This window comes from Lepisma saccharinum, chromosome 22 (genome assembly GCF_977018435.1).
Source record: "Lepisma saccharinum chromosome 22, izLepSacc3.1, whole genome shotgun sequence".
In the NCBI taxonomy this organism is placed as follows: domain Eukaryota; kingdom Metazoa; phylum Arthropoda; class Insecta; order Zygentoma; family Lepismatidae; genus Lepisma; species Lepisma saccharinum.
Genome location: NC_139250.1, coordinates 44,843,840 through 44,860,616, shown reverse-complemented (window position 1 = coordinate 44,860,616; position 16,777 = coordinate 44,843,840). Strand labels below are relative to the sequence as shown.

The 16,777-nt window shown below is 34.9% G+C and overlaps 1 protein-coding gene across 1 annotated transcript in view; it reads right to left on the bottom strand.

The window, feature by feature from the left end:
- LOC146004845 (pickpocket protein 28-like) overlaps positions 1-16,777 on the bottom strand; it is an 80,493-nt gene that overhangs the window by 5,927 nt on the left and 57,789 nt on the right. Inside the window, exons 4-8 of the mRNA XM_083143869.1 lie at positions 12,977-13,247; positions 10,964-11,023; positions 5,544-5,736; positions 1,719-1,810; positions 980-1,069 (exon numbers count right to left, since the gene is read on the bottom strand). Of these exons, the coding sequence (XP_082999995.1) occupies positions 980-1,069; positions 1,719-1,810; positions 5,544-5,736; positions 10,964-11,023; positions 12,977-13,247 (706 nt within the window). The remainder of the gene's footprint in view (positions 1-979; positions 1,070-1,718; positions 1,811-5,543; positions 5,737-10,963; positions 11,024-12,976; positions 13,248-16,777) is intronic.

Below are 16,777 nucleotides of genomic sequence, written 5' to 3'. Positions count from 1 at the left end.
CCACCAAGTAATTTTGTTCATGAATAATGATCAGAGGTTGAAGACGAGAATACATGAAAAAGTAGGATCAAATATAGCAGTACCGATGGCTAGAAACTGTATAGTATAGGCGATGTGACCCACTACAAAACAAGGACAACACGTCATTATTACAAATATTAAATTTACAGATTGCAAAGTTATTATTTTTTATTTATTTGTAATGCATCTGGATAGAGAAAAAAATGTTTCATGAGATCTTAACCCTGTGTTCCCATATTACATTGTAACTAAAGCTACGTAAATCTTACATACATTATCAAATTGATTTTCAACAGAACCTCTACATCATGAAAACAAAATTACGATTCTTTTCTAACGTTATTTTCCTTATATTGGAATTTTATTCTTTATTTTAAAATGTATAAACATGGTTTTATTAAAAATGGAATATTTTAAAAGAATGTCTTGACTGACAAGCCTGTACATACATTAAGAATGAATGCGAAAAGTTCAAACAATGAAAAATAAACAATAATAATATTTACTGTAAATAACGAACAAATGTAATTTTAATGTCTTACAAGAAATAGTGCATGCTACTAAACTTTGCTTTTCAAAATCTATCAAAATCGAATTTATGAAGGTCAAAATTATGTGACAGATTTTTCTCGTTTTACTAGAGCTAAGTAGAATTGACATACAGTGCACAACATAACAAACAGAATCAAGACGTTCAGCACTTGCAACCCCCTTACCACAGTGCTGCCTTACATCTGACAGACTACTCAAAGCACTGCTAGGTGGGGGGATGAGTAGGTGAGAGGTGGGAGGTAGGGAAGGGAAATAAGGGCACTCCATACGTAAAATTTACTTACACTAGTGTTCTAGGGTTTAAAATTGATACTAATATCAAACATTTCCTCTGTTGCTTAGTTTAGAAATGGTTGCACTTTTGATTTCCTTCCTTCATGAAAAGAGTATTGCCTGAAAATCTCACAAGGTATTCTCACAATAAGAAAGTAAAATAACTCCATCAAGCTAATTAGGCTGAATCCAAGAAATAAACTCAGTAATCCACCACAGTTTGCTGAAATGAAGAACAATGACTCATGAAATGTGTCTACCTTTTGCATCATTTTATTTACTTGTAGAAAAACCTTTAATTTGTTCTTGCACATATTAGAGGGATCAAAATACTAGATTGCATTTCAAATTCCATTACAATGAAATTAAGATAAATACAGTATTTTCATTGAACTATGATTTAACTTCTTATTTAACATAAGATATGTTTAATAAAATTGAAATTTATTAAGAAGTATGAATTTATGATAATTGAAGCGTATTCAACTATGTTGATATTAAAAAAAATGTAAGCCTGCTATATTATGTAATAATCAAGAGAAATTAAAATTTTCAACAATGAAGGCAGTTAAAAATTTTACAGACATTGAAATAATGATGTGTTTTGTTTGGAGAGTGTATGTAAATCCCTTTCTTGTCATCTACAAACACTCATGGGACAATATGAAGAATACATCACTGATGATACATTTTTTCTACATGTAGTAAGAATACAAAATAGTATATTCTTTATCTTTTCCAGCTAGTGTATTCTTTATCTTGTCCCTGTATCTGTATATTACAATATATATTTTGTAAGTACTTTGCTATATTGAAATGAAAGGATCTATAAAGATACAAAATTTACTAAAAATTCTATAAATGAAGTTTACCTAGGAAATCTGTCTGTCCATATAGCTCTGTTCTCTTGCTGGAAATAAACTGTTCTTCCTTGAAGAATATATTCACAACACCAAATGATCTCCTATAAATAAATTGTAGGTATTAGTTCACTACAAACTTTTTTCTCTATGTAGTGTGTCTACTATACCATGTAGTAAAGGTAAAAGGTAAAGTTCTCCATACATATAGCCAGTAGCGTAACTAACATGCTGTGCGCCTCCCTGCAACTTACAGTTGTGCGACACCAGGGATTTTTTTAAAACTTTCTTTTCTAAAATATTAATTCACTTCTGCATTTCTATTAGGTATTTACAAATATGAAAATACATACATGTAATTTGCTAAAGGTCCCGGGTTCGAGCCCCGGCTGGTTCAAATCCGGGAACTTTTCTAATGTTGGAAGCAGCCTCAGCACCCAACCAACGTCGAATGACATGGGTACCTGGGGGAAACACTGATGGGTAAATGCGGTCAGGGGTGTGATGCTGATCACATCACCCCCACTCACGACCAAATCAAGAAAGTGTGGGGTGTTACCCCAAACCCCCTACACACCTTCATGATGTGGTGCTAAGCACAGGTGAGCACTTTACCTTTTTTATACATGTAATTTTAATCTATTTAAAAATTTATGAAAGGATTTAAGAGATAAACGTTAAAAAATTGTGTTACAATTACAAATGAAAATGCACTGTTACTACAAAAATAACAATATTGTTAAATGCCCATTACCAGTCCTCTGGGTTTTTTGATGGAAGCAAATTCTTGTGCTAGTTTTGTCAAGTCCAGTTTTCGAGCACAATTACTTTCAATGCTTTGCAGAGTTCATCTTATGACTTCAGTTGATTCTACATTCCGAAATAAAACAATTTCTGTAGCTATAGTGCAAGATCTTGTTCATATTTCTTCCAGAAATTTGTAGCAACAACAACTACAAAAGAAACCTAACAACAGCACAATTTCACCAAACCTTGCTATAACGGGGCGGTAAGTAGGGGAGGGGAGGGGTGAAAACGTTTTCAGCACATTTCCTTGCCTGTCACCTACCCTTCGGCAACATAATCTATGACTTGAACCATTCAGCTAATGAAGGTTTTTTTCTAATCTGGAGATTCACTTCCTACTTTTCTAGTGATTAACATTTTCTGTTTGCAGTTTTTGTGGCATAAAAATATAATGTGTTCAGTTGAAAATATATTTTAAAGCCTAAATGAAAACTTTTGTGAACTATCGATCTTTCTTAATTTATCATTCTTACTGCACCCCAGAAGCTAGTGCAACCCCCCCCCCCCCGTGCCACAGGGGTTTGCGGTGGTGTTATAGCACCATACCATGAAGGCACATTTAACGGATGCGAAATATCCTCAATTTTGGCCATTTTGGAGGTGATGTGATCAGCAGCATGCTCCGACTACCTTTACCCACCCCCCTTCCATGGTGCCCATGAGCCCCAGAGTTGCTTTATGTGGGAACAATGCTGCAAAAATTTCGACCTCAGATTGGCCACCCTGGGAATCAAACCTAGGTCTCCTGCATAGTAGTCAGATGCTGTACTCACTAGACCACTGTGGCTTTACTACACCATGTAGTATTGTAAGTAAATATGTCAACTGATGCATATAAAATATAAATGTGAGAACCCAATGTCAATTTAACTTTCAGACGTACAGTCAACTCTGGATGTAGTGTACATTCAGCTAATAGTGGACCTATTCACTATTTCAAACCAAGATACATTACAAATTTTGTTTACAGTCAATCTTCATGGTAAATGAAATATCCATGAAAAATTACTATTGTTATCAATGTATGTGTGTATGAGATACTTGATATGCCTAAATCTTGTCCATGATTTTTTCAGTATGCAAAATATGTGTGAAAAATAACTAGATAATGCCCAAACAATGTCTAGTGAAAGTCCAGATAATGTTCTGTTCACATTAACATAGCACTGATGTCCAAAACATATCCAACATTGATCCACAGAATATGCATGAGACATTCTGAATATCCTATGGATGTCTCTGGATAGACATATGGATATCCATGGAATATCTACTGAATATTCTTGTCTTCTATTTGATACCCAGAACTGTGCTACGAATGTTCAAGAAACATTAATTAGACATCTCTTGGACATTTATGACTTGTGCGGATACTTTATCTGCCAAGAGGAAGGAAATGGTAAAGGATGATGATGTTGACATTATCATCCATGTCCATCTTGCTATTAGCATTTAAAGTTAAATGTTTAATAGGCCTGAGCAGATACCAACACAAATGTATTGGCATCAGAAAGTATTGATTATAATTTAATTATTGATATGGTTTCATACTTTTCCAGTATCTGGGTGTTTTGCGGAGTGTGCAAAAATGTCATGTGGTACTTTTGTGGAAGCTAAATATTACATAAATTATGCAAAATGTCAAGTTTAATTATTTTTTTCAACAACATTGTGGGTTTGATTGATTGATTGATTTAGTTTATTTTACTTCGAGTTTTGTGCCTCTTGGGTAATTTGTGAAGATGGGGATGAGTGATGAAATGATGAAATTGATGAATGGGCATTCACAAACAACTAATCCTGAGCAAGATTCGAACCTGGGACCCTTGGCGTTGGAGCACGATGTGATAACCACTTGGCCACAGGGTCCGGCAACAACATTGTGGGAAGTTATCACCTGTAACTTGTCCTACTATAACTGTAATAACTTTTGAATTTACAACCCACGTATATAAAAGTTTCTGTAATGAAATCTTTGTCACGTACTAATTTATTGTGTTGGAATTATATGAAAGTAGAGTTCAAAGTCCTCAACTGTAGCACAGATTTACATTAATGCACACAAACATGACTATGATGTAAACATGATGAACAAATGGAATACATTACAACTGGATAATATGTGTTCCAAGCACCTGATATAGACTGTTCATAGACTATTCCTTGATGCAGTAACCTTGAAGCTATCACATTTTTGTCACTAGTGGAAGCACCAGTCACACACACACACATTATATCTACACAGTGCTTTTACTCAAAGCATGACAATACATTTTCCCAACATGCTGTTGAACACAGATCAAACTTGTCTTATTGTGAGCTGCTACTAACCTGCCAATTTCTTGCATTTATTTACAAGAACATTTTGTACCCTTTCTACATTTCTTGTTAGATATCTGCTGTATACCTTCTTACAAGGAAAAAACAAATGTAATCACACAACTGACATAGTGGATACTTATTTCTCTTCATTAAATTCTTTGCTTCAATTTATTTATTCAACATATTTAAAATGGAGATCCAATCCACTGGTGCAACAATATGCCAAGTAACTGCACTGAAAATAATTGGCCAAACGTAAGAACATACAATGGTAATTTTCAGTGTCGTTCTAACATTGGCCCAATGTGTGGTTTTCATGTTGGGCCAACATATGGTTTTTATGTTCGGCCAACATAGTGAAAACTAAAGTATAGATAGGTTTGTGTTCTGACATATATAATTTATTGTGAGGCCAAATATAAACTCAAGTACAAATTTTATTTGTGTAAAATAAAAAAAATACACTGCACTTAATTTCTCATTCATATGGTATCATTGTTTTCAAGGTACCTTCGTATGGTAGTTTACTTGGTTGTTTTCCACCTTTAATAGAATTAAGTCTGCACATAACATTGTTTATTTTAGATATATGGATCTTGAACCATCTTCAGAAAATGTTCTTTCACTGCTACAGCTAAATAAACAATATGCAATTCCGAGCAATATCTTTGTTAAAAAATGGCAATGTTAAAGATGATTTATACTTACTCTTTGTAACGAGGTTTGTCAGGAAAGTTCCCTCCAAATCCCATCCAATTATAAGTAGATAGTGACATCTCAAAGTCATAGTTGATCTCAGTACATGCTGGTAAGCAATCACAATTGGAAGCATTCACTGTTTTTTTCTTGTCTCTCATTTTGCTGTGAAGATTGTCAACAAACGTGGCTTCTCGAAAATCATCTAGAAAAAGGAGCATTTTTAGAATTGTTATGCTTCTTCAATAATAATTCTTAATTGTAAGTATTGTTTGTTGATTTACACTTTAAACTCATAGAAATGAAAGTAAGTTTGAAGATGAACTGGGTAAGAAATTTCTTGCTTGATCTTTATGACGTACAGTTTAATATTGATATTTAAATACACCCAGGCAAGATACTTTCTCAACATTAACTTTACTACCAATTTATGTGAAAGGCTGTCAAAATCTGTATTTTTCTTCATTTGATGTTTTTTCCTGCTTTGAGCCAATACATTTCTTTCTGTCTATTTTGGTTATGTTACAGCACTTTTATACCTTTTCAGTTAATCACAATGAGAATGAATAATAATAAAAAAAGTTGTGCTCTTACATCAGAAACTTCTCTGGGAGATGATTGTAATGCAAAAAGGAATACAAGAGTACATATTGGTTAGATGAATGATGAACAGATGGAAATGATTGAGCCAAGACAACTACAAAATCTCAGCTAGCCTTAAAACTTGATACTTCTGGTAGACATGTGACAAAAAATTTAAAAAAATTCAAAATACAAAAAATACAACAGTGAATCAGAAAGTCAGGTGCTTCAAAAATTCTCATTCACTTGTGTCCAAGGACAGTGATTGAAAGAGGCACCAGATGTTCTCCAACTCCACATATTCTCAGAGATATCACAGAATGAAGCAGTGAAGAGGAATATGTCACATACAGTCACATATGTCACATATCTATTACAGTGAGAAGCTAGATATTTTTAGCATGAGCTTCCACTGATTTACAACATACCTGTGAAAATCTCTTCAACACAACATTAACTCTGTTTTTAGGGATCTTCCTTGCTATGAGTATCTTGTGACTAACAAACTTTCATATTATTTGAAATCATATTCTTAATATATTGCTGTACTGGTGAAAATACTATACTTCATTCATACATTGCTTACAGCTGTATTTTCTGACTTATTGTTAGGTAAGATCTATATGCGTGACTATAGATTTGGGGCACATCGATATAAATATACTGAAAACCTAATTCATTGCAATAAGGGATCGCCGGTCCCTGTGGCGGAATGGTTAGCACATTGCACTATGATGCCAGGGGTCCAGGGTTTGAATCCTGACCTGGTTCAATTCAATTCAATTCAATTCAATTCAATGTTTAGATGTTTATGAGTGTCCATTCATTAATTTCAACATGTCATCACTCATCCGCATCTTAATAAAATAACCAAACGTTGCACAAAAAATTAAGCAAAATAAATCAAATCAAGCAACAAGGGACCATATGTAAAAATAAATACAACAGCATGGCTATTTTAAACACCAGAATGGTGGGAGGAGTCAAAATGACCTCTACTTTCACTGTTTCTTTAATAACTATTTCGTTTTTTAATTTTTTTTTTGAACTTTCGTGACTTTTCATAATTTATTGTCCTTTTTAAGATGGTATATTGAAATCTACAAAATACAAATTCTTTCTGTAAAGTTTCATTTATACATCTTGCAATATCAGTGTCAGGTTGCAGTTCCTGTATCATCCTGTCTTGACCAGGTTCCCACTTGTCACAGTTTACATGCACGTAGTCATATAGGTAGTGTTCTTGGACCAGAAATTACATCTCCAAGTAGCAGAATGTCTTGCAATCTGGAGTGTTCAGTTGTTGCCCTGTCATGGCTCCATGAGTGTCCTAATATTGGCAGACTACAATGTGATCCTCCCAGCTAGATCCGAGGGATCCGCTGACCATCGACAGATGCGGTCCTCCATTCGATAATATGCCAAATTCATAAATTAATTTGTTTAATATGGAATAAAGAAGAAATATCTCAACAGTGGAAAGAATCCATAATTGTTCCTGTGTTTAAAAAAGGTGATAAAATGAACTGCAATAATTTCCATGGAATTTCTCTACTTTCAACAACATATAAAATATTATCTAACATTCTTTTAACAATAATAACCCCATATGCTAATGAAATTGTGGATGATTATCAATCTGGATTTAAACGTAACAGATCAACTATGTATCAAATTTTTTACATCAGACAGACACTTGAAAAAAAGTGGGAATATAATAAAAATGTCCATCAGCTATTCATTGATTTCTAAAAAGCATATGAATCGGTTAAAAGAGTCAAAATATATTAGTCGAGTTTGGAATACCTAAGAAGCTTGTTAGTATGATAAAAGTAAAGTATGCACCAGTGAAACAGAAAGTAAAATTTGTGTGGGTATTAATGTGTCTGACAATTTACAATTCATGATGGGTTAAAACAAGGAGATGCATTATCTCCATTGCTCTTTTATTTTGCCTAAGAATATGCTGTTAGGAAGGTAAAATAAACTAATGAAGGACTAAAATGAAATGGTATGACTCAGTTGTTAGCATATGCAGATGATGTAGACTTATTAGGGGATGATATAAATACAATTAAGAATAATGCTAAAATATTTTTCAAAACTGCTAAAGAGATAGGTTTGGAAGTTAACAAAGAGAAAACTAAATAAATGCTTACAGGCAGAAACCAAGTGTTAGGTAATAATCAAAATCTAATTATTGATAACAACTCGTTTGAACCAGTTTCCGAATTCAAATACTTAGGAGTAATATTAACAAATGAAAATGATATTAAGGAGGAAATAAAAAGTAGGCTTAATTCAGGAAATGCATGTTACTTCTCTCTTCATAAACGTTTGTCTTCTCGTTTAATATCTAAGAAACTAAAAGTTAAAATATTCAAAACAGTAATTTTGCCTGTAGTATTATATGGATGTGAAACTTGGTCCCTTACATTGAAAGAGGAACATAAATTGAGAGTATTTGAAAATAAGATCCTTAGGAAAATCTTTGGACCTAAAAGGGTTAAGGAGACAGGTGAGTGGAGAAGGTTACATAATTTCGAACTACATAATTTGTATTCATGTCCAGATATTATTAGAATAATTAAATCATGAAGACTTAGGTGGTCAGGCCATGTGGCACGAATGGGAGGGGAAAGAGGAGTTTACAGGATTCTTGTTGGGAAACCTGATGGTAAGAGACCTGTAGGAAGGCCAAGACGAAGATTAAGGGACAAAGTTGAGATGGACCTAAAGGATATCGGTACGGATGGAAAAGAGTATATAGATCTTGCTCAGTATAGGGACAGATGGAAGGCCTGTCTTCAGTGGCGTAGCGTGATTCTATGAAAGGTGTAAGGCTTCCTTAGATAAAGCTGACCTGAATATTGGATAAATAAAACCAAAAACATTTTAACTAAATAGAATCTATTTGAATCTAAGCCATGTAAGGGCATACTCAATTTCAAACACAAAATGCACACACTCTATGTTAACAATAATAGCATATGTATTTCTTAATGAAAATTCTCATTTATACTGTAACCCGTTCCAACGATCCTTTAGTCTGAACACCTCAATCACGTCGTCGTAGGATCGGGAGTTTCTGGTCAATGTCTTTGGCAGCTCCTTTTCAATGGATATCAGTCCCAAGTCAGATTTCCTTGCCTGAGTCTGTGTGCTGCGTTGAAATATATGAATCCTCTACAGTGCAGAAAACGACTTTTCCACCGACGAGCTTGAGGCAGGAACAGTGAGGAACAATTCTGTTAGTTTGTACACTTGTCCAACAGCTTCATTCAAATGGGTAGTACGCAAGTACTCGTGAAGTTCAAACACACTCTTTACTCGATATTCGGCTTCAGAATAAATTACATGTAGCTCAACTTTCAACTGGTAGCAATTGAAAAATCTTGCATACAGCTTAGTTTAGGACACAAACTCTTCTTCTGGAAAGGTCATGTCATATTTTTATTCTTATGTGGGAAATGCGTACAATACAATTTGCAAATGCAAATGCATTCGAGAATATTACTCATTATCATGGTTACGATATTTGCGCACATTGTGAAAAGCATATCAAGCAACTTAGTGAAAGGAAAAGGTAAAAAAAATCCTGTAACCTGTAAATCATAACGCTAAGTATTACGCGCATGCTTTAACATTACGGGTAACTGGGATGCACGCGCCAAACTTTGCGAGCGCTGCCGGATCTAGGATTGCCAGACATTCCTCTTTTATCCTTAACTTCGCTGCTTCTAATGGAGGTAATATCCAACATTAAACCATCTCGTTTGTGAACTTAATAGTTAGTTTACACATTAAAAATGACACTCGTTTTGTTACACCTCCCGTCAAGCATTGTTGAAAAAACACGGGAGTCGAATTTCCTTGTTCTCTTCCGACCGTGGGAAGCATATGAGTCATACGCAGCGGCAACCATGCCAACGTAAGCTTTGCCTGCCTGGGGACAGATATTCTCGCCAGTTATCACCCACTGGTAATGCGCATTACATCTGGCTCAGAATCGGGGTGCCCTGCCATTGGTTGAGAAGATACTACGTAAGCAAACACACCCGCCATGGGCGAGTCCAAATCATTTCTTCCATTCACCTACACGTAAGTCCTCTGAAGAAGCCTTACAGAGAAACAACTCGAATCAAAACAAGTCCTCAAATATTTCGTTAAAAGTTCTACTTGCAGTCTGATATTTCTGTGTGTATTCAAGCGATAAATACGGGAATGAAATAAGTTTTCTTCAATAATTTTAACTTGTAAGGTGGACTTACAAGCCTTACGTGGGCACTACGCCACTGCCTGTCTTGCTGCAGCCATGAACCTTCCGGTTTAAGAAGTCTAGAGAGTTAGTTAGTTAGTTCAGTTGTTGATTATTGTAATTTGTAATCTAAATATATCACACATCACCTGAAACCTTTGATTGTAATACATAAAATACAGATAATGATATAAAATGAAATAATAAAGTTCCCATTTCAAAATAATTTGCAATTTTTAAATGTATTTGAGGGGTCAAAATAACCCATTTCCTCTGTTCTAGTGGTATCGGATCTTCTGCAGTTCTAGTGTTAAACTGAGGCCACTAAACATGTGCTGCAAATTATTGTAAAGTAAGTAAGAATACAGCATTATATTGAAAGAAAGGAAAAATCAGGAAATTTATTTGCATAAAATGAGTGGGAATTCTATAGTTTTGTATGAGAAGAAGTCTAGCGAGTGTGTGGATGCCATTCAGTGTACATATTTATAAGAAAATCTAAAAATCATAGATACAATTAGAAGTTTTTATTGTCTTCACATAACAATTTTGTAGAAATGATTTAGCCACATTCCTCTGTATTGAGCCTTACCTTGAGCATCTGATACACAGTTGACATCCCATGGTGAGCATAGTTGTGTAGTTTTGTTTCCTGAAAGTATGGGAAAAAAATAGTTATTTTAAACTTCTATACCAAAACTTTAATAAAAACGAAAAAGTATTGTTTGCGCATTGCACAATTTTATGAAATAACATAATGTGTGTAGACATGGGGTTTAATACAGTCTTGTCTAAGAATAGTTATTGTGACCTCTGGCCACCTTTAGAGGAAAAGATGTAACAAAGTGTAATAGGATCTGTGAGTAGCATTCCAAAGGGGGGGGGGGTAGTGGGGTCATAACCCCTCCATCAGCATGTGATTCCTAAAAAAAAACGAAGGTCAAAGGCAGGAAAAGATGGCAAAATGAGGGCTGCATAGTAAAAAAATAATAATAGGTAGCCACTCCTCTTTCAAAAATCCTGGGCACGCCACTGTACATACTGCAATCACTGACAAAGGAAGGATGCTGCTAGGGGTGTGCTACATGTGCCACTGCTCAGGTGCCTTGTTAATCCAAAATATTTATATAATATTATTGAATATTTTATTACCATTCATTTCTTGTGCAAACACAATCATATTGAAATAGAACAAGAAAAGAAAAGATTGATCGATTTGCTTTATTTTACTTCGTTTTTGTGTCACTTTTGGCTAATTTGAGAGATGGGGATGAGTGATGATATGATGAAATTGATGGATGAACACTCCCAAACAGCCTAGCCCAGTCTGGGATTCGAACCCAAGACCCCTGGTGTCGTAGCTCCACCATGGGAGCCGGCAGAAAAGAAAATAAACTTATATTAGCAATACAGTACCATTTGTAATCATACAAAGAAACCAAAATCTCAAACAGGGACCACAAAGTTGCTGTGAGAAGATGATGTGAAAATAAATTTTATGCTGAAACACAGTTGTTTGTGACCTCAACCTCAAACAGATTTCCTATCATAAATTATTGTTCGAGAGGGTACAGGCATTTGAGTCTCTTCATCTCTCTTGGATTTTACAAGAGCTAAATTGAGAAAAGATGAGAAGAAGATAGACTGCAGAAGGGAAACCTGCCTGCCCCTGAGTCAATGTATTTTCTTTTGTGTGAAACAAATCTGCAGCTGAAATGGTTATGAATTTGAATTCATCTAATTGCATAATATTAACACATTGTAAATTACCTGATACCAGAGAAATAAATCATGTAAAATGCATTTCTAACTTGTCACAGGAACGTTCCACTTGAGATAAAATCTATTTTGACAATGTATCGTTGAAAGAATGGGGGAGAATTCATTGCAGCAGGCGTCCAATTATATTTTCACTATCTATGGCTCTGTATATGAAACATCAAACCATTAAAAAGGAATATACTAGTTCTGGTTAAGACAACTGGACTATGAATGCAGTTAGATTTTTCTACCTTATCATTAAGTTGTGGGATTTTAAAATGCATTCCCTGTCCACAATATATATATATATTATATAGATTTCTGCATGGCAAACATTTAAAACATTTTACGATATAACTGTCGACCCTTTGAATGAAGGCGTCCAGGGTCTTGGGTGGAGTGGACACTCCTGTCTTGATATACATAAAACAAGGCAGCACAGTTCAATACAGAAAAAGTTAAAAGAAGAACTCTTTAACATTACTAAGGAATATTATGTTCAGTATTGCTACATTTCTCATAAGAAATGTTATAATAAGTTGTTTCTGTCAGCATAATTTTCAGTAATCTGCAATGCAATATACAGGACAAATTTTATGTGCCTTTTGAATGGAAGATTACTGCAATCATAGTATATTTCTCAAAAAGAACTTTTCGAGGCTTCCCTGATGGCACAGTGGTAGTAGTGCCTTGTATCCAAGGGGTCTGGGTTTGATACCCGGTGGAGGCTCATACTGGTTCGGATCCCATTTTAAACTGTAGGTCCAGTCCTGATTAGCCATACTGTGCATAAAGTGGACTTAAAACACCAAATCAATCAATCAATCAATAAAAAAGAACTTACTTGGCATGTACCACATGACACATTGGCATTTAATCAAGGTGTAATTTGTAAGACACTCCAGTTTACAGTTGTCTTGTGTGTAGAGTTTAAAGAATTTTAGTTGTCTCTCAGAGTTGAAATAACACAGACGGCGCTCTGGCGTGTAGCCCCTCAGATCATTGCTGGTGGTAAGTATGCGTGGCTTCACTGCCAGCACAATGCTATAATCTAAGGGAAGTCTTAAGTACCTCTGGCTCATTTGCGGGAATGTAGCTGGATTGTGAAGCAGCATCTAAAATATTCAAAACTTGTAGTTAGATCACATGATGAGAAATGCACATAAAATTACATTACAGATGGGCTGATACGAAATTTCAACCCTCTGGTGGACACATGGAGGACTTTGTTACCCCAGGGAATTTTCTTTTTAAATTTATAATCACTTTCCTTTATATAGATATTTTCTTACATTTTTTATTTGTGTCTTTGAATTTGCAAATGTTTATCTTTTATTTATTTCTTTTCACTTATGCAATGATAAGTTGTTGTTCTTACATGATATATTTGTATCTTTGAGTTTAATCACATTTGTGATATAAATTTATTTTCTCTTGTACAATAATAAGGCACCTTCATACTTTGTTTGTGTCTTAGAGTTTACAACTGTTTACAAATGTTTATTTTTAAATTTATTTTTAACAAGTTGTTGTTCATCCAATAAATGGCATGATAAAGGTAGAAATATGAATCAAACTTTATTGCTTTAAAAGTTATATTTGATTAAATTAATAGTATATACAAAAGCAAGCAGAAAATAGTAATAAAAATTGAAATTTCTCTTATACGAGAATGTGCATGAGGAAACTCACTTACCCCAAAAATGTTTGATTGATTGATTGATTTGCTTTATTTTACTTCACTTTTTGTGCCACTTTTGCCTAATTTGTGAAGATGGAGATGAGTGATGATATGATGAAATTGATCAATGGACACTCACAAACATCCATGCCAAGGCTGGGTTTCAAACCCAGGACCCCTGGCATCGTAGTATGATGTGCTAACCACTCTGCCACAGGGATCGGCTCCCCAAGAATGTAAACAAATGGAGGCATGTTTCTGCTAAGTAGATATGAGAATGGCACCACCGTCCGTTGGTAGCAGAAACTCCAATAGAGTAATAGCAGGGCGAACGGTAGGCTGGCAACAGTCATGTCTAGATACAGCAAAAAAAAAACAACATGGTTGTGGGGTAACAAAGTCCCCCAACTTGTTAACTGGTGTTGTTAACTGATATTCTGCTGATGCCATATAAAATTACAAGTATTCAATGACTATGTACCTAAATGATTGATACTCAGGTGACTGCTTTGAAAATAAAATGCATATTTAGATATTTATTGTACAAAATCAAGGGACATGAATTTTTCATTCATATTCATAAAAAAATATAATGAAATCACAGGGTTGCCACTCATTTTGCACAAACATATTCCTTGAATTTTCCAAGTATTTTTAAATACATTTACATACCATTCAGTATTTTGATTTAATTTACCTCAACTTACCTTTACAATACACAAGTACTCCAGTTGCAGGAAACAAATTTTCAAGCACTGATTTGACAGATGAGAAACAGATTATTCATTATTAGTGGTATGTTTTATTTATTTAAAGAATGCCAGGTCAAAAGGGAGATGAGGTTTATGATGCTACCAACCCTCACTTGAGATGCCAGGATCAGTATCATATTGGAATTGCAGATAGAGGCAGGCATATTGGTTCAACCCTCCATTGATTGAGTTGTATATGTGAGTTACATGCGACTAAAATTGTTTATATACCTGGAAACTGACTAGGCATGTGGTTCTAATCATCTCAGTAACTTCTTCCCTCTTTGTTTGAATACAGATGAGCGCAGTCTCCTTCTGGTGCACCTTTGTGCTAGGCTTAGTAGGCTGTTTGTATGTGTGAGATACAAAGCAACTGATTTCATCCGAGTTAATGGTAGCACAGTCTGTAGAATTTATCAATAGGGTCCGGAAAACGGCTGAATTTCTTCATTCCATGCACTGCAGTAGGAATGGTGACTGCAATGAATATGATATCACCAGTGATAAGGGTCTCTCTGCAATTGTGACAATGCAGAGGTAAGAGAAGGTAATTTGGAGATTGGACATGAATGTGGTGCAATTGTGATGAACAGCAGAGTGATGACCATAAATAAATTTGTTGTAAGATGACAATAAATAGCATATGTAGTGCTAAAACAATGTTTTTAAGGTGCTCAAGAATCATTATATGTACTACTTAAATAAAATAAAGTGAAAATTTAAAAGTAATCATAAATATGTTAGTAAAACAATGCTAGAATCTCACAGATACAGCACAACCGATTTTGTTACTTTTCCAGGTGTGACTGATGGAGGATTAAATGTAAATTGTCTGAAATGATGTTACTGTAAATGTTCTGTAACTTAGTGCAAAATTCCTCCATTTGATTACAATTTTTATCAATATGAATGAATAATTCATACATCCTGGTTTTGTAAAGTAATTTATAGCTTCTTTTACTAAGGCAGTCACCTGATTACATATTTAAGGAGATTTTTGAAACAGATTCTTTGTGCACCATTCCAATTTTTAAACATTTGATCTTAATTACAATATTTCTTCGATTCTAATCAAACTTTTTTCAGATTTTAGATGTTGAAAATTCAGGTGCACCTTGGATGCAATGGAACCTTGGATCTGGGTTCATATGTATAAATATATCACGGTATCAGTAATATTTGCCAATTTCAATAATCAAGTTTTTTCTTCAATGTTTACCAAAATACTGGTATTGATCAAAATCACCCTTACCTAAATTGTCTTATGATAGTATTGTTAACTGTAAATGATACAATGTAACAATGAGGTAACTACAACGTACGAGGCATATTTTTAAAGTAAGTACCATTTTGAAATTTCACCACTGCGGTCGGTGTCCCTTGCATGCGCACTGTGTACCTACATCTGTTGGCAAGCCACAGACGCCATTGCGGCAACAATCGATCGTGAATACATTTGCTTTTGCGTATTTAAAATGCCTCCGCCGATTGAGAATCCCGCCGACTGTGAAATACACGCTGATATACGTTTTCTTAGTGCTAAAGGCAAGAAAGCAGTTGAAATTCACCGTCAGATTTGTGAAGTGTACGGACAAAACATTATGAGTGATGGAGTGGTACGCAAATTGGTAAGAGCTTTTAAAGATGGCCGAAAGGATGTTCATGATGAGGAACGGAGTGGGCGACCTCAGTGATCACTGTCGATTTGGTGCAGAAAAAGTGAAAGAGAACAGACACTTCACGATTTCTTCATTATCAGAGGAGTTCCCTGAAGTTTCAAGAAGTGTTATCTACGAAATTGTTACCGAATGCTTAAACTATCGAAAATTGTGCTCACGATGGGTACCAAAAATGTTAACTGAGGCGCACAAAAGCAAACGTTTAGGTAGCGCCTTGAATTTTCTTGTCAACATCTCATATCATCATTTGGCTGGGAACAATTTGATCATCCTCTATACAGCCCTAATCTAGCGCCTAGTGACTACCACGTGTTTCTGCAACTGAAGAAGCATCTCGGAGTTCATTGCCACGATGACGATGATAGCCTCAAAACGGCTGTCAACTCAGGCGGCAAACTTCTATGACGACGGAATACAAAAGCTTGTTGTTCGATATGATAAGTGCCTTAATATTGGTGGCAATTATGTGGAAAAGTTGAAGTGGTCTTTCATGTAACAATAAAATTATTACAAAAAGTTTACTTGTTTTTTGT